At 42.0% G+C, this 19,795-nt stretch overlaps 1 protein-coding gene across 6 annotated transcripts; it reads left to right on the top strand.

Annotated features, from left to right (window-relative positions):
• Positions 1–7,650: 7,650 nt before the first annotated feature.
• Positions 7,651–19,536, top strand: LOC111839152 (BCL2/adenovirus E1B 19 kDa protein-interacting protein 3). Of its 6 annotated transcripts, none has more exons than XM_023802805.2 (7): positions 7,651–7,715; positions 12,345–12,556; positions 14,249–14,417; positions 14,751–14,835; positions 15,818–15,903; positions 17,028–17,174; positions 17,443–19,536. In XM_023802805.2, exons 2-7 carry the CDS (start codon positions 12,514–12,516, stop codon positions 17,489–17,491), a joined length of 579 nt encoding a protein of 192 aa, XP_023658573.1. In that variant the 5' UTR covers positions 7,651–7,715; positions 12,345–12,513; the 3' UTR covers positions 17,492–19,536. The 6 variants fall into 6 exon arrangements, with proteins under 6 accessions (XP_023658573.1, XP_023658575.1, XP_023658576.1 ...); XM_023802807.2 differs by having other exon boundaries at positions 14,754–14,835; XM_023802808.2 differs by having other exon boundaries at positions 14,249–14,408.
• The last annotated feature ends 259 nt before the right edge of the window (positions 19,537–19,795 follow it).

The following is a 19,795-nucleotide window of genomic DNA, read 5'->3' on the forward strand; positions in this document are numbered from 1 at the left end:
TAGAAAGGGTAAATGATATCATATTTCTGTACTCAACTACCTGGCATTTTATATGTGCTAATGGACAGCTTACAGTTGCATATGCAGTTTATTATGGAAGAGCCTGGAGCCTGGAGCCTGTCCTCTGAAGCCCAAGGCAGAAGGGGTCAGGGGACATGCAGTTCAAGATGCCAGTCCAATACAGACCATACACTTTCTCACTAGGTGCAATTTTGGAGATACCAATGCACATAATCTCACGTTTTTGGACTTCAAGAAGAAGCTGGACTACAAAATCTTATACTCTCAAAAATGGCATTGCAATAACTTTGGAGAAAGGAAAAGGTACAGCAGGATGAATCTCAGAATGCCATTCTGGCCCCAGATACATTGCTCTTGATCTCCATAATTTAAGCAGGTGCTTCCTGTTTTTTCTATCTATGTTTTTGACAGAATGGTACACTTCAATACCTAGTGCAATACCTGTTGACAGCTGGTCTCAGGAAGTATTCACAAAACAGTCAGTTTTTCAAGATAAAATATCTTCATGATAAGTCTTAGCCTATGGCTTAGTCATAGATATCATTATCAGCTTTTAAAGTATTGATGTTTTTTAGACCAACCTATGCTTATCAGTCCACAATATATACTACACTAACACTTTATTAGGTACTGCGGCTTGTTAATGCTTGTAAGCAACATTCTTCTCCAAACAGCAAATCACGTGTCAGTAGCTTAACACATTCAGCACACAGACAGGGTCAAGAGATTGTTATTGTGCAGCTAAGCATTATAAGATATCTGATCTAAGTGAATTTAAACGTTTCATGATTGTCGGTGCCAGACATGGTGGCTCCAGCATCTCAGAAGCAGCCTCCCTCCTGGGATATTCACATACTCAAGTGTCTAGAGTTTACAGACAATGGTGTGATGAACAAAACATATCCAGTCTGTGGTAGTTCTGTTCCTGATACAGCTCTTGTTTATGAGTGAGGTCAGAGAAGAATGATCAGACTCATTAAAGCTAACAGGAAGCCTATGAATACAAAAATAACAGCTCAGTATGACAGAGCTGTGTAGAAAGGCACCTCTGGATGTGCATCTAGTCAACATTTGAAGTGGTTCGTGTGTCACTTGCCCTTGGACACTGTGAGAGGATTTGGGATGCAGTACAAGGTCTCCTCACCCACAGTTTCGTTACTATGGTGCACATTCCCAACCAGTCATCATAAATTACATCCTTGATGCACACTTCTTGCTTCAGGGTCCAGGCACCCAAGACACTGCAGAACACAAGTTCACCATGACATGTTGTGTTTCCCTGTACCCAAAAAGTCTGGCCGCCATATCATAATACATCTTCATATAGACCTCTGCTCCCTGAACCAGGCCTACACTCAAACCCCTGGAAAAGAGGTTCTTCACCAAAATAGTGGCTAGAACAGACCAAAAAAACCCAGGACAGCAGGAGGTTCTAGCACTGGACAAACCACAGTGCTTTACACAGTTTGCCATCAGGGGAGGCACACCAGATGTGATTATTCCAAAGGTGAATCAAGATTACACTATAAGATGAAATGACAGGTTTAAGTCGTAAGTCTGGATCACGATGTTCTCCTCCTTCTTAAACTCTTAAAGCCATTGTGCCAAAGGGAATTTTCACAGTTGTTTTTTTTCCCTCAGTTATTAAAGCAACTGTGGAACCGAGCCATCTCAAATCTCCAGCACATCGCCTGGTTCAAAACAATGTCTGTCTATAACAAGACCATGGATTGCAGGTGGAAACCAACACAGACAGGGAGAACCTGCAAACTCTACCCACACAGCCACGTGGGGGGTGTAAGGCAATACTGCTACTCACCACACCATCCTGTCACCTGCTATTTACACTCAGATCTGTCAATATTTCTCTGCACTGAGGGTAAATGCTTACAAATAAATCTATATGAAAGTGCTGCGTCTTTTTTTATGGCCCGTGAGGGTTACGGACCTGAGTTTGCAGTAAAATGATGAAACATCTAAGCTTATGAAGTAAGTTCCTAAATGTTCCCCCAACTTGATCTACAACTGAGCTTAGAATGGTGTCGATCAGGCTCTCGTTTCATGGGCCATCACTGTGTGTTTTCAGAGGAATTTAAGAGGGATGGCATAAGCTGACATATGTAAGCATCCGGGGCACCCTTTGCTTTCAGCTTGTTACCCGTCAGGGGAGTACACTGGCAGTAATGTGCTGAGCGTGACACACCCGCTGCAGCTGAGGACAGCCGAGGGCCCACAGGTGGCAGAGGCCAATGAACGCTGCTGTTACAATAGGAACGTATGAGTGAGAGAGAAGCCTGGCAGCTAAGAACACAGTTTGTAAGAAGAGCTGATACTGCAGGGATGCTGTGTGGACATCGGCGTAAAAAAGTCCTTGAACCAAGGATTACCCTTGGTGGATCTAACACTTAATGAAGTCACTAGGGTTGCATCAATGCCATTTTTTTCAGACCGAGTATGAGTACTTACATTTGTGTACTTGCCAATACCGAGTATGATTCAAGTACTTAAGGCAGTATTCAAACCATTGAAAATACCAATGACCTAACCTGGCATAACCAGACCAGTACTCAAATGACAATTTGACAGGACCCCATCAGTTCATTTACAATTTTCATGAGGCTTTACCAATGGATAAATTATACTTTAGAGTTGGTAGGTTAAACTTTTACAACAACCTATCATTCCAGACTAACAATTACCATCACAGTGCAATAAACTGAAAGACAGGTTTTAATTATTTTTTTGTTGAGATTTGCTTAGCTTGCTACAATCTAAATATTCACGAGTATCAAATAAAATGCATAACATGTGGCCATTTCTAAACAAGTACAAACAAAACTTTGCTTCAAGCCACCAATCAGAGGAACTTGTTTTATTCCTCGGACTGTGGTGTGGAGTGGCAAGAAGAGTTGAAGCTGGGGTGACAGATTTTCAGAGTTCCTGGGACACTTGTGTAGCATGTGTGTATGTGTATATGTGTCTTAGCTCGTGCCCAAGCATAATACCCATCCTCATCATCATCAGAGAGGGATCAGGGGATATGCACACAAATAAACACGTAGGCTATGCTTCAACATCAAATTGCTAAACATTTTTTGAAATTGAATTGCATACTTCATGAACATTTGTGATGTTCCTTTAAACATCTGTGTCTTTAATAGGGCATAAACATTCACTACTGTTTTTTGGAGAAACTCACTGCATAAACATAATGTATAAATATTCACTATGGACAAACCCAAGGCCTTTAATAGTGCATACATATTCACTATTGTTTCTTGGACAAACCAAGGGCATTTTGTTTCTTTTCAAAGGGCCATACTGAATGTTAATGCACTATTACATGCAATGAGTTATACCCTTCTGTGAAAAACTGGTTCATTTGTTACCTTCTTTTACTGACTTGGTGTGGCCTCGAGCTATGTTTTGTGCTTGGAAGTGAACAGATGGTCATGAATGACTGAATTTCCTCTGCATACAACCGAATAAATGCTTTTGCAATGAGTGGATAAAACTTCAGTAGCATCGTTCGGTATTGGATTGAGGGGATGCCTGCTCCAGCCCCTGATTAAAAAGGCGTTTTCTCTTCAGAATGGTTAATCTGTGAGATTCACAGCATGGATCAGCATCCTCATCTCCGTCGTGTTTTTTTTTTATTGACAGATAGAAACGTCTTAAGGCTTAATCCACACAGCCTGGGAGTATAAACGCCCAACTGTGGTTGAAAGCTGTCATTGTACAAAGCAAGAGAGTCTTGAGAATTATTTCTCAAGACACTGGGATGTATAGCCTGAAATCGGGACCGTCCTGGCCAGACCAGGACACCTGGCTACCTTAGATAAAGCTGCTGAAGTACCTAGGCTGATCGCTCCCATTGTATCTTCCATATCTCCTACGGGTTGCCGGCAGTGAAAGTCGCACCACTCCAGATGGTGAAACGTGGGCCGACGGGCTGTGTGCAAAGTGGATATCAGGCCTCTGGCAGAAATGGTGACAGCTGAACTGCCACAAATAAGTCTGTTCATACAGGAGCATGGAGAGAGCTGTGTGTGGGTGGAGTCGAATGGGTGTGGGCGTGGCCTCTTAAAAGGCAGGCTGGTGGTGTAGGTTGTTAACGACGGCTCACACGAAGGCACCTGTGGTGCAACTAGCCTCCTAGGTCCACCAGTAACAGCGAGAGATAGACTCTTCACTTATCACTAGGCGACTTCAGATTTACTTTCCCTTTGATGCAACATATTCTTAATATGACCCAGACAGATTCAGAAACAAGGGACTTGATTAGTCAGGAAAACACAGGAGATGGTGGCACAGCTATCCAATGCACAGATCCACATGAGGGGAACAGAAAACAGGAAGCATTCCACAGCCCTAACGGGGTTATTTCTACACAAACTCACTTCCATCAAACTATAAATGTCATAGAACTGACTGCCTTTATATATACAAATTCATACCCCATCCTGCTTGACTCTGGGTGCCTGACACTGCCCTTTCTGACAAAGCTTAAACTAATTTAACCTACCGCTGCACTTCTGGTATGCAATATGGACAGCGTTGTGCAATAATCATGCATGATTCACTGTTCAGATGCATTGTTTTATTTACTGCTTGATTTCAACAGGACAGACCAAAGAGACGATGGTCGAACAGATCCGAGGAGACCTGTGGGACTGCAACTTAAGGACCACTGGCACCAGGAGACAAGGGACTGTCGCTTAGAAGTCAGAAATGAGGTATTTTCACATGGTGTCATTAGTAGATATTACCTGTACGTGTACCACAAGGAAACGTGCTTATAGCGATGGACCTAGATGTCCATGCAGGGATTGTCAGAGTGGACAGCATGAGAGTGACTATAGTGTCACAAGCAGACAGATGGAATGACAGAGAGGCAGTAAGACAGAGGAGACAAGAATCCCAGACAGACACAGAGAACATCAGACAGAACATAAGACAGATAACCAGTCAGAGACAGTAACACACAAACAGTAAGAGACGGATGATAGAGTATGACAGACAGACATGCAAACAGTCACAGATGGACAAAAGGGGAAACCCACCCTCTCACCTCCCCTGCCTACCAGCCCAGCCCCCAAGCTGCCAATAATGTTACCATATAGGTTAAGCACTACCAGTACATGAAATTGGTATGAGTTCTGAACCAGCTTGGTAAGCTACATTCCATTCAATAGTAATCCGTGGACATTTAACGTGACATGCAGATGAATCAAATGTCTTTAAAGTTGGTGCACAGTATGAAGACATGTCACTGTGTCACAGTAGGACCTGTGTTACAGGTTCACTTGGGGTGCAGCCTCTCCTTAAGCCTGAAGGACTATGACAAAAACGCTGAAGCTACAGGGGTGCCTTTGGACTGCAGAGAGGCCGAATTTCATTGTCTTCTTTTGGAGTGGAGTACAGTATGAGTTCCAGGAAACATGGAATGGTTACATACAGACATGCTTATGGCTGTGAAGGACCATTTGACTGCACATCATGGTGAATCGCTAATGATTACAGAGGGATCTTGACCTACATACTGTACAGTAGCTGTGGATGACTGTGTTCTCATACTTGATCTTTGGTTATAGCTGTGCCGCCTCTCAACAGCTCTGCAGGAAGACGCTGTGTGCCAACTTCCTGAATGTGACAGACAACTACAAACTTTACTGTCAGAATGACAAAGCGCACAGGGACTCTAATTATGGAGATTGTGTGCTCACAGTTGGAAAGTCCTCAGCAGAACATACTTGTACACTGTGCACCCATGTATAAAATTACATACCTGCTCGTCATATTATTCTTTATTGCCATAGTTAATATTGTTCATAATTGGCATGGTGATGTGGCTCAGCAGGCAGCACCATAGTCTCACAGCTCCTGGGCTGTAAGATGGCTACTCAGCTCTAGCACTTTGCATATATGTTTGCTAGGATTTCCTTGGGTTCTCCAGCTGCCTCCCGGAATGTAAAAACGTATGGCTAGAAGAAATGGTGTGTGTGTGGTAGGGGTGGCACGACTGAACACATGTACAAATCTCAGTACACTTGCAAATCTCATTACACATTTAAGAGACTCTTTTACAGGTTTATGAATCTGATTACGCGCATGGATTCTGAATACACATTTACAGATTCCTGTACACATTTGCAAATCTCAGTACGCATGAACAAATTCTTTGACACATTTACAAATCTGATTACACACACATGGATTGAGATACAGTCACACAACTTTCCATACACATTTGCAAATAATATTACTATGATAATAACCCCATAAGGGAGATGTTAAGTTAAAAGGTATTCATTAATGCATTAAATGTAATTGAGGTACAAAAATTCCATCTGCTCAATTTTTGCTTCACTACATCTATCTCTTTTCCCCACACTTCCACATAACTCTTCTCTAAGGTGTCCCAGTTGTTAGTAGCATAATCACGTGATTAGCGACTAGTTGACGTCAAGCTTAAATCTGTGACCAGGACAGCAAGTCTTTGTGATGTATCGAGGTCCACGGTATTCAGAGAAATGTTGACATACGACCACAAAGGACAGACCACATCCAAAAGGAATAACTGTAGACGCAAGACGAAGCTGTCTGAAAGGGGATATCTGGGTACTAACTCGAATTGTATCCAAAAACCCTAAAACCACTGCTGCTCAACTCACTGCAGAATTACATGTGCACCTCGACTCTCCTATTTCTACCAAACTGTTTGTCGGGAGCTTTACAGGGTCAGTATTCATGGTCTGGCTACTATAGCCGAACCTTTCATCACTCAAGCAAAAGCCAAACGTCAGTTTCAATGGTGCCAGCACTACAAATCTTGGGCTGTGGACAATGTGAACCATGTTGTTCTCTGACGAGTCCACCTTCACTGTCTTTCCCACATCTGGGAGAATTACAGTGTGGAGAAGCCCCAAAGTGGCTTACCACCTGGACTGTTGCGGACCCACAGGGGAGGATCAATGAGGATTTGGGCTTCAATATCATGGCATTCCCTAGGCCCACTACTTGTTCTAGATGGTCGTGTCACTGCCAAGGACTACTGAAACATTCTGGAGGATCCTGTTCACCCAGTGGTTCAAGTATTTTACCCATACACACAGCAAGACTGGTGATGGAGTGGTTTGATGAACATGAAAGTGAACATGAAAATTAGTGACTGGGCTGATACCTGGCAGATGAAATTTAACATAGTTAAATGTAAGGTAATCCATGTAGGGAGCAGAAATATAAAGTACAGATATTTTATGGGTTCCACGGAAATAATGGTATCTGATTATGAGAAAGACCTCCATGCATATGTTGATGCTTCCATGTCCCACTCTCACCAGTGTGGGGAAGCAATAAAAAAGCCAATAGGATGTTGGGTTACATCTCTAGGTGTGTGGAATTTAAGTCAAGGGAGGTGATGCTATGATTATACAATTCCTTGGTAAGACCCCACCTAGAATATTGTGTGCGTGTTTGGAAGTCTGCCCACTCGCCCATTCCTCTGCCGCTCCCTGGACTCCGCTCCGGACCTCCCTCCCTCGTCGTCATTCGCCGGCTGCATCTTGGCTCCGCCTTGCTGACCAGACCCCGCCCACGGCTCTTCCAATGCGCCGCGCGTCACTTCCTGGTTCCTGAACAGAAAAGCCGGACAGCAAGATCCCTCGAGGGCTCTGCTCGGTTCTTTTGGATTTGTGAGATTGGTTTGCTTATTGATTTTGACTATACGTGTATGACTGTTTTGTTCTGGACTCCGACTTTCGCTTCGCCCCTTTCTGGTACTGTCGCTTTGGTTTGTTTTGATTTCCTGGTTTATTTGATCTTCTGCTTGTTTTTGGACTACTCTCTTTGCCATCTCCCTTTGGTACCTTTGCCTGTGTTTTGTATGCTTGCTGTGTGTGTTTGTACCAGGTGTGTGTAAGGAGTGACTGCCTTTTTGTTTTGCGAGACGTGGTTTATTGTATGTTTGGTTAGGGAGTCAGAATCTGGTGTTGTATTTTGTTTTCCTTGTGTTGCACTTAAATTTAGGTCCGGGACGTTTTCGTTAGCGGTGTTTTGTTTATTGTTTTGGCCTTGTCACTCCCGAAGTCTGTTACACCTGGTGTTTGTGAAAGTCTTTGTGGGGAAAAAAAAAGAAGATCCCTCTTGTTTCCCGTGTTCCCTTTTTCCCGTTCCCTTTCCTTTACCTTTCTGGCGATCCCCAACCCTACACTGGGGATCGTAACACTGGATGTTGTTCAGCCAAATGGCTATTTCAATATTAGTTTAAATACTTGATCTCATGGCCATAAATGGAAATTAGCGGGAGAACTTTTTTAGCTAAATTTGAGAAAGCACTTCTTTACACAGCGTATAGTTAGAGTATGGAATAGTCTTCGTGCTAGTGTAGCGCAAGCTAAAACCTTACCCTGGGATCCTTTAAATCAGAGCTAGATAGGATTTTAACAAATCCGAGCTATTAGTTAAGTTCTCCCCAAACGAGCTTGATGGGCCAAAGGGCCTCCTCTCATTTGTAAATATCTAATGTTCTTGTGTTCTTGAACATCTCCCATGGCATGCATAGTCATCAGATCTGAATATTATTGACACAATTTGGAGTGATTTGGAGGAGATGGAGCATCACACAGTGACCTGGCCAATATTATGCAAGAGGAATGGCTCAAAATCCCTCTGGTCACTGTGCAGGACCTGTATCTTTCATTACCGAGATGAATTGATGCCCAAGATGAATTGCTATTGGCTGCAAAAGGAGGCCCTACACCACACTAATATATTATTGTGATATGAATGCAGGTGATTCACCTACTGTATTTGGCCCCCACAATGTGATAAAAAAAAAAAAACCTATTGGGGCATTTTTCCAATCCCCACAAGGATAATCAATTTTATAAAAATCTGTGAATTCAGTCAAAAAACTAAAAATACCAAAAGCCTTGTACTTTGTTTGATTATTTATATGCTTAAAGTTAGGGCTGGGTAGCGGTTAAGGTCGTCATGTTGGGATTAGGATTATACCCATAGAAATGGAGAGTCCCCACAAAGACAAAGATAATGAATCCCTGTGTGTGTGTGTGTGTGTGTGTGTGTGTGTGTGTGTGTGTGTGTATCCTGTGGTAGACCTGTATCTCATACTGGGTCCTCCCTACCACCCTGTACCCTGAGGGATCATTTCCAGGCTCACTGCGATTTTTTTCTTACAGTAAACCATTTTGTTCGCTAACTGTCTGCCTCATCAAACCTTCATGCTACGTTACAGAACAAATGAGTGTGTAGGACAGAGGAAGTGCTGCTAGCAGATGATGAACTCATCTCACAGATGATGGGAACTCACATGATGTTGGCTTTGTGCGTGACCATGACCTTCTGACATTTCTTCTTGGTAGTGCGGTCAAAGGCAAAGTTAGTGATTCGGCGAGATGTCTCCCTGGTGATCGTCTTGAGACACTCAATAACCCCCTTGGCTCTGTGTCATGCAGACGGGCTGGGGAAGACGTGGGCGTTGAGCTTTACACACGGACAGGCAGCCTGCTGCGCTGTTACGTCAACGCAGCAAGGGGGCACTGTTGCTCAATGTCCCTTTAACTACTTAATGAAAGGTGAGATTAACATCATGCTCCATGTCTGCTCGTATATAATTATCAGGTCCAGGTTGTTTTGCCGAGTACTGCAGTTGGGCAGGCTCTTCACATGGACCAGGTTAGCGAAGAGGTTCAGCTTTTGCCTAGAAGCGCAACCACCCAGGAAATGTGGATCAACTACCATGGATAGGACAAAAAAAGACATTCAAGCCGACTGGAACAATGGGCCGTGGTCTATGCACATACCCACTTGGTTCGTATTTTTATAAGAGCACAATCTTAACTGCGTGTTCAGCCATGCATCAATCCTCCTGAGTCCCACACCCCCTCGTTAACCTCGTGTGGAATTACCAGCTGTTGCTAGTCTTGTCCAATCGAATCTGTGTATTTAAGTGCTTCCCAGTTAGTCTTTCTCCAGTCTTGTCATTAAAGTCTTGTAGTCGCTGACATTTCTCTGTGCCCCCAATTGTGTTCTCCCTCTAATAAACCCTGAGTTTATCCCTTATACTTGGACTCCCACGCTTCCCTTCCCATCGTACCTTCAGCAGTCCTGACACTTAGTATCAGTGGCAGAGTATGTAACAGCAACTCAATAGTTAAGACCTTAAAAAAGGTCTTATTGGACTTCAGGGCATTGTGAATTGTTTCTTCCCTAACCAGATTAGCACCCTTTATAATGTATCAACTCATTACTTAATTACTCAAACTCAAGGGGCCCTAGAGAGACCTGGCTGTTATTTCTAGCCATTAAGACAAATACAACTTGGATATTTTAGCACACAGGGTTATATCACCGCAGACAGTTTACTCAAATTGTTAGTTTCTACTTTTTCCCCCCTCTTGCAAACTGCTGCTGCATTTTTCCCCGCTACTACACACTTATGTAATTTTTTTCTGTAATATTGGAAAGATTTGATGACTAGGGTGCACCAATCAGATTCAGCACAATGGTCACAATTCTTGATACAATTCTTGATTGTCATCAGATATTATGACCCCAAACAAACCAGTGAAAAAAGTAAAGACTCTGCAGTCAAAAACACTTCAGGTGCATTATCATAATTAGAAATTATAATCCTGGAAAGATTTCATAACTGGGGTGTACAGATCAGCTCTGGCACAGGGTGACTAACACAGTGGGCATGAGATTTTGTGACCCGAGTGTGGCTTCTGAAAAATCAGAACATACCATTCATTTTTGGGCAACAATGTATTGTGCAGGAAGCTGTTTGGAAAATGGATGGATGGATGTACTGAGCAGGTCTTTAAACAGACATGTTCAACATGTTTATACACTTAAGGTCACCAATTGTCGTATTATATTCAGCATTCCTAATTAGGGCTGCCATCCGTCCCTGATAATACGGAATCGTACTGTACGCAGCATTTCATGTTCCAGTACGAGACTTTATAGTACTGAATTATAAGGGACGAGTGACTACCATATTCATAATTGTGTCAGAAAATGTAGTACACTTCAATACACAATATGATTCATCACTAAATTGGCGTAATCAACTGATTTGGTAGCAGTTGTGTAAGTATCAGAATGTCAGACAGCGTTCAAGTATCAGAAAGTAATTAAGATAATGAAACTAAGATGCATCTCGTGCTGTTTAAGACTATTTAACATAAATTTCTTTGAATTTGCCTTTTATACACTGTATAAAAGTAAAGTGGAAATAGCTTAAATAATAAAATAAAATAAAAATGAATAAACGTGGCACTGGCTACGTGTTTTGAGTTACGTAAAATGCGTAGAGAGTTAGCGCACGTGGACGGGAACCTCACGTTCATTCTCAACATCACGTGAAGCTGCGTCTCTAAATCTGACACCGAATTTGGAGTAACACCCATTCAGCCGCAGAGGTTCCTGCGCAGTCGCATTGCGGCGGCAAGGAAGGATACTAATTATTAGTCCTGCAAATCACGTACTTATTTTAATGCAACTAATAGTTGAGTATTCGGTGTGGACATAAAGATAAAACCTAACACGAAATGTATGTATTGTTACGTAAAAGTCCCATGCCTACACAAACTATTGTAGCGTTATCAATGTTCTCTGCTCAGACAAGCTGGCAGCGAAAGGCGAAATAACGAGGTATAATGTCATTGCCACCAGCACTGCAAATGCAAATATTCACCTTCAATTCACAAGTCCGCACCGCCGTAATAACCTATACCACTCCGTTTCTGACGGTTTATATGAGGTCAGAGAAAACGCGAAACTGAATTACTTCACCTCTGTGCGCGATTGTTGCTTTACAAAAAAGACGTTGTTAAATATTATTAACGACTGACATTTTAGTAACAAATATAAAATTTCTGAGTTGTCTTTTGGGATACCTGCTATGTAAATTTTCAGCACCGAGGTAAATTCTCCGAGTAACTGTTCATCGCTTACCTAAGAGATTAACCAAGCTACGTGTCACTTCCTCTCGTCGTCAGGAAGCAACTAGAATATAACGAGATTTACTTTGATACGAAGAAAATTTACCCAAATATTCTGTTCTGGACTATAGCACGAGAAGACTATTCAAAACGAATTGTAGGCCTATTATAATTATGATATACATTGAATTTACTCAGTTTCTCCGACTAAAACATCTATACATTTCAAAATCATCCATCCATGTTTCGCTTCCCAGTTGTGGCCATCAGTTCACTAACGCAAAAAAATCAAACTACGTATGGAGAGCAGCTGGTGACACAAAGGGTTAAACAGCAGATCTGTTTACTTTGCAGCAGCTACACGTGGGGGAGAAGGTGGAGGAGGGGATTAGAGATGTGACGTCAGGATGCTTACGTGCAGCCCTAACAACACAGACACATTCCCTGTGAATGAGAGTTCATCTCGGTACAGGACGCGCACCGTGTGTCTCTGCATCTCTCCCTTCGTCAAAGGCGACTCACAATGTCACTGACTGGTTCCCAATCAACAGAGGACGAAATCCAGGGTAGGTCCCATATGTCAGTTAAGGACATACTACAGCAATAATTGTAGTCAAATTACTGCTTAATTTTCGTGGCTTTATTGCGCATGTGTTATACAACTTGCACAAAAGTGCCAGCCGAACAGGAACTGTTTAAGGCTTACATAAGATAACATAAGGCGCCAGGCCTATAAATGTTGCACGTTCTTCATCAAGGAAAGCTTTGGATAGCGTTCTGTGTTCGAGTATAGTTTCTAGAAAAAGTGAGTAGAATCCGATTGCAATTGACACATATACAACCAATAAGCAAGGTATTGGAGTCGTACGAACAAAAAACGAAAACTTATTGCACAACAATTTTATTCTGAGTAGCTGATGCGTTCAACTGTCCTGTCATGAATTGCTCATGCGCACTGCGTTTATTTGCGATCGTGCGGGGCTGCATGTTTCTGGCTTAGTGCGCCCCTCCCTGACCACTCTGTGCTCCAGTGTTCAAGAGGACTCAGTTGTGCTTGCACGATGCTGTTGGGTTTCCACTCTTTTGAATGTCATTATTCCGCTAGAGGCTGCCTCATATCTCACCTACACCACGGTATCGCTGTCGATAAGCAGTTTATAACGACCCGACACTCGACAGCACTACACGTGTTAACTTTCTGTTGCTTTTCATTCAGCCGCTGCTGTAGATGTTTGTGGATGATATGGTTGTGAAACAATAGGCATCTTTAAAAACTGGAGCGTCTAGTTCCTTGGAATGACATTGGGGGATGGCGCAGGTGTCTGGTCTTTCGTGGCTTCATGGTGGGTGTTACTGTGATTACGTAATCATCACCTCACCAAGAAATCTAGGGCACTGGTACTCTGAACTTGTGGCCCACCAGTCATCTCCCTTTCAGCTCTTCATTACCTTCTCTTTAATAGTGTGTAGAGTCCTCCCTTCCACTATAAGGGATGTGCAAGAGAGAAATAGAGGGCAAGGTGGCTGTCGTCAGAGAAATGTAAATATGAACATTCCGGTGTGTAATTATACTTTTGTTTAATGGTGCCTTTGATTTGTCTTGTATTATTGTCATTCATTGACCACTTTGTATCATTTGTATGCTTCTATGCTGTTCAACACAGTTAACTTTTTGTGTGCCATGAAAGCATATCCTTTATATACTATCATCAGTTCATATGTGCCTTTTGTACATTTCTGTGGCAAATAAAATGCATAGAAAGACAGACAAACAGATTGGTAGTTATTTGGAAGAGTGGCAGCAAATGCCAAATCTGACAATTATGTACTTAGGGGTATAGCTTAATGAGTGTTGTGTGTTGTGTTTTTCCGGATTAATGTGTGAGCTATGCCAATGAAATGGTTAATTCATAAAATGTTGGTATTTGGGTCTAAGCTGACGCTGCACATGACTTGATGTCATAGTTTCTCAGGCGTTGCAGAAGAAAGAGCTAATCCTGGGTAGCCCTCCATCCTGGCAGAATTGGTTTGTGGGCGCAGGTCACGGTGTGGAGGCTCTGGTGTCAAACAGCCTAATGATCTAAGCAGTTTGTGTTGCTGCTTATGACCGTGAATGAATTTATTTGTGGGCAGTATGAAATGTTGTCACAAGTGATATACCAACTGGTTATTATTATTACCAATTGAACAGCTATCCAATTCCTATTTCTTCCATATCTCTATTTTACCAACTGTACCGGTTGTCCTCTATCTCTTAGCATCATGGGTGGAACTGGATGGATTCACTACCACGGTGGCCAGTCGCAGAGACAGTGTCATTGGCCCACAGGGCACCACTTCATCTCTCCTGCAGGGGGAGCTAGAGAGGATCCTCCTTGAGGCACAGTTGGAGTGTGAGAGAAGCACCCAGGCAGACGGGTCAGAAAAGTGTGTGCAAATGTTTTAATGAGTTTTAATTAAACTTGACAGATGTTTAAATAATAAAAAGGCTGCTTAATAAAAAGGATTTGCCTGCCTCCATAAAATATTCAGCTGAGTGAATGGACTAGATTTCCACTTTGGAATAAGATGTTGGTTAAGCAGTGGAATATTTTATATGTAGTAGGCATACACTATAAAGATGTATTGATTCATAATGCATTTGTTGTAACAATAGCACCATTTTTTCCACTGAATGGTATTAACTAATATAACAACTTGGAAGATGTCAGAAAACCAATAAACTGGTTTTATTTTGTTTTTCTCAAAACTCTGCTACAGTAGCACTTCTCAGGCGTCTCCCCAGAAGACAATCACCCCACAGGTAGCCAGCGAGGAAAATTCTGTCACAGAATGCATATTACAGGTAATGTGCATGCATACTCTGTGTGCACTCTACTACAGGTCACAGAGAAACATACACAGAAAGTCTTGGCGCACATACTTAATTCTGTAAAAATGTCGCAAATTTATTGGTTTCATAACTAAAGCCCATTGACAAGAAATGTTTAATATATCTGCACATATCTTCTGCACAGACATTTTCTTTTTATTAAGTATCATAATTTTGTTTGATTCATTCAGTTTTGCTATTGTCATTCTGCTATTAGTTGCAGTTGTAGTCATTGCTTTCCAAAGGCATACTAAACACAAATGTTTGGTTTTTTATTTTATTGCAAAGGTGTTGCTAATTAAAAAGAAAAAATGAAAAAAGCTCAGAACAGCTTTTAGAGCTATAATTTGGGTTTCAATTTATTACTACTTGAAACAAATGTTTTACTTAAAACTACTTAAAAAAACCCAAAACTTGTTTCTAATATGTTTTTGTAAACTAATGGATAAAATATTGATTTTTGTGATACTATTATTGTATATTAATTATAATATTATAAATATTATTTTATAATATTTATAATCTAAAATATTTTTGCTTAATTGAGCAAGTGTCCCAAGAATTTCTGTGAGCACAAAAATAAATGTGCTGCAACATACTGTGATATTCTGTAGGTTAAAAATAGACATGCTGCACCATACTCTCTACTGCACTATACTGCAGGACACAAGTACACATGCTGCAACATTACTCTCTGCTGCACTATACTGTAGGACACAAGTACACATGCTGCAACATTACTCTCTACTGCACTATACTGCATGTCGCAAGTACACATACTGCGGCATTAGGCAACCCACTCACATCCTTTCACAAAAACCTCATAATAATGGTCTCAGAGACTGACCCTTTGGAACTGATCAGTATGGGAAAGGACAAATGCTCAAAGTGCCCTAAGTTCTGGGGAATAGGCAACATAACCAATCATGTTTTTTCACTTGTTTCATTATGGAAGCCGGAAGACTGGCACCAGTGCAGACGATGCAGCAGCGCAGAGTGGGTGTGGCAGTGGTCCAGTCGACCTGAAAATCAGCCCCCCAAGTAAGCACACACGCCTTTCTGGCTGTGTCCCAAATCACCGCTGCTATACTGTTAGCTGCTGTATTTGTTCAGTCTTACAGTGCTCTTTTCACACTGCATTTCCCTTCTTTTCAACCACCGTTTCTGGCTGGCAGTGAATAATCTACATATTAATTGACTCTTATAGTCAACACAACTACAGGTTATTCATTTTCTTACCAACTGGTATCCCACCCAGGATGCAGCCCCAGCCTTGTGCGCTGTGCTGCTTGGGATTTTATTATTATTTTATTATCAGACGTGTTCCTTAACGCAATATACAGTACTGTGCAAAAGTCTTAGGCAGTCAGAGGGAACGTTGTATAACTCTTATCTGAATAGCATTTGTGCTCAGAACAAAAAACACAACTTAACATTAGAACATATGAATATTAAGAGTAACACAAAAACTACCTTTTTTTTGTTCTCTCACTGATATCTTGCTGGATGGCTAGATGAACACCGCTACAGTTCCCAAACCTCTCCTCAGGGGTACCCCAGCTATTCCATGTACAACATTAGATTTCACCACCCACTCACTTCATTAATTAATTAAATTAGTTGTTTTAAAAGTCAATGAAGTATTGATTAGCAATACAAGGTGCCAGCGGCCCAGTCAAATAATACTTGGGTGTACTGGAGGTTTGTGGCACACACTGACGTGACGTTACGACAAGTTTTGAAATGGCCATGCTAGCACACTTTGACAGACGTAATTTCATAGTTTTACGTGAACACAAAGATCATTTCAACATCGTTTTCTTAGACTACCTAAGACTTTTGCACAGTACTATATGTAACATGTTTCTCCTCGGGGGGGCACCAGCAGATTCACCCACTGGGTTTTAAACTTTAAAGCTTTCTAGTGTCTTAAGCCCTTCACCAGTAGATTATAAATTTATTCTAAATTTAAACACAGATGATAATTATCTTCCCCACTCCCCATCACCATAATGAGAATGAGCAGTTTTAAGATGGATTGAGGGATGATAATTTGGACTTTGGACATTTTAACAGCTGTTTTGTTTTTTACTCAATTTCTCTTCTTCTCACTCTGTTTTTGCACATTCGTTTCTCTCTAATCCTGTTGTCTCTCTCTCCAACAGAAAATTGATGTTTCAGCAGCCAAAGCGGTCAGGTTCTCTCGGTGGGGGGAAGAGCGGGGTGATGAAGTGGGGATTCTTCTCCTCTGAAGTCTTCCTCCTGTTCATACCATCCCTGGTGACCTCACACCTGCTCACACTGGCAGTGGGGTGAGCATGTCACTCTTTCACAGTGGGGCCAGTGAGATTGTAAGTGCTTCTGCAGTGGGGTGAGACACAGCTCACTGTAAGTGGGTTTGCACTATAATCACTGACACTGAAGGCAGAGATACTGCAGACTAGAAAAAAGCTGACATTCAGACAGAGCGGATGAGTCACTCCATAGTGAACTGAATTGCAACACTGACTTCTGTATGAAGTTTCAGTCACAAGACTGAGTACGGAAAAATACAAACAACTTTCGGTCTTTGTGTTTCAGAATTTATCTGGGAAAGCGGCTGGCAACCTCTTCTACGAGCCCGCTGTGAAGTGGACCCCAATTCTACCATGAAATCCCCACTGTAGGGTCACACTTATCTTCATTGATGATGATGTCCCACCCTTGATGCTGCCAGGTGCATTAGCGAACCAATCAGTCATTGTATAACTCTTGCTCTTTGTCTTTTGCTCACTTTGTTAGCAATTAGCAGACCCTTCTGCTTTGGGGTACAGCAGAAGACAACCATGAGAATCAGTGGCAGGAGAGTAACAAGTCAGAGAGTGATTAGGTGGACTGTGTTATGACAGGGGGGGATCATGGGAATTGGAGGGGATTCCTTGTACCAAACTGTTCGATCCAACATGTACCTCTGTGTTTCTAGTCAACATTGTGACACGTTCTTCATTGTAGACTTCCTCTTATGTGACTGCATCCCCGGCTCACATAAATAAGCCAGTCCTCATACTTCAGCAGACCCACGTTACAGCAGAGGGAGGCTACTCAATACAATACCTCACCCCCCAAAACAGCTACCTGTGACACCCATGTCGACAATTACAATTATGCAAAATAAATTTAGAAAAACAAAAATATAACAACCATAATGAACTAAACTAAATCTTCTCTACTACCGAGTATATCAGCATATCTGTAGCTATAACCTAGTTATTTTTCAGTCTGAATTTCCTGCCAAAATCACCTTAAATGCCACGGGATGATTAACTTGCAGAGGTTGTTTCTGCTTCGCTCTGGTTGTACGGAGGCTCAGATGATTTCTCAAATGAGTTAGTATGTTTGCTTCTGTTTTTGGGGCCTGTACCACGAAGCAAGATTTCTTGCTCAGCCAGATAACGTGTCCGAAACAAAATTAAGTCCATTTAAATTAAGGTACCTTAAATCTAACAAGTTATCCAGCTAAGCAAAAAAAAAAATGGCTTCGTGATACAGGCTCTGGTCTTACCAACCACTCTCTCTCCAGTGCTGGTGTACTATTTTGGGAAACCAAAGTGTTCTCAAACCAGCAATTATAATGGAACGTACAAGCATTAGCTGTAATCAACTCGCAGCCACAATTAGCATAATATTTTCTGTGTTGAACATCTACATCTGTGAATTTAGATTTCACACGTGTCGATAAATGTATTAATTCATTTCATTGTGCAAACCGAACCAAAAATATATGGAAAATATACGGAACGGTACACAACGCATACATGTGCTATTATAGACCAAGAGGAAAATTTATGTCTTCTGTCACATCGGCATTGTAATAGGATTCCAGTGGAAAAAATCACAGACACGACCTTTTCCGGTCTCACTGAAATGTGTGCAATGTATATGAAAGCAATTCCACAATCTATAGGGTAGAAAGGGTTGGCAACCTTGAAATAGGTATAAGCATATGGACTGACAGAAAGATTCCCTGCTCAATTTACAGGTCCAGCATGAATGTTCATATCACAGGTACCTCATTATGAAATTTGCACCCTTGACTGGGTGGAAAGGGAAAATTTCCAGAAGACCAAAGGAATGGTTTCCCTTAACTCCAAAGGTCCCATAACTGCTCTCTAGTGCCTGAATAGTGTATGTGTAATAGTGTATTTCAGCGAGTTCAGTGAAGACTTTCATCTCCAGCACAATGTGCCACAGACCCAAGGCTAACTGATCAATGACAGTCACCCCATTCTCAGCACATGGCTAATGAGCCAAGGCAGCCGGACACGACTTAGCCAGCCAAGTCAGCCCTTCTCAATTCTGCTTTATTACTAACTCTCTAGACGCAGAGGTAATCTTAAAGTATCCCCAGGCTTCGGATAATCAAAAAGGCATCAACACCTTCATGTGCAAGTATTTCTGATATATAGCGAGTTCTGCATGTTGATTAGTAGTACTAGTACCCCCCCCCCCCCATTGTTTCAGTGTGACTCACCATCACTCCAGTCCCAAATCATGTGAATAACCTTCTGTCTCCCTGGCCTTTGTCTCAGTCCCAGACCCGTGTTTCTTTGCGAGTTGTGTCTCCCCAACCCACCGCAAATCATTCCCTGTCCTGTCGTGGAAAAGCAAACTAAATAAATCTCTCACAAAATCCCAGTCATGTGGTTCTGTCCAATGACCGTCATAATTTCTCTCACACAAAGATTATAAATTGAAATGGTTAATAGGACAGTTTGAAGGTGGGGGATTGAGACAAACCCTGACAGATCAAAGAGAACCAATGGACAGCCATGGAATGATGCAGGGCTGCAGCCCAGAACAGCTGCAGGGTGACTGCAAGCTTCGGACTGCAAGTGTCACTCGCCCCTATTCTATGTAGAACTTGTCTCAGAAAGCACACACTCTGCTTTTTCCA

Source organism: Paramormyrops kingsleyae, chromosome 2, assembly GCF_048594095.1.
Source record: "Paramormyrops kingsleyae isolate MSU_618 chromosome 2, PKINGS_0.4, whole genome shotgun sequence".
Taxonomy (NCBI): domain Eukaryota; kingdom Metazoa; phylum Chordata; class Actinopteri; order Osteoglossiformes; family Mormyridae; genus Paramormyrops; species Paramormyrops kingsleyae.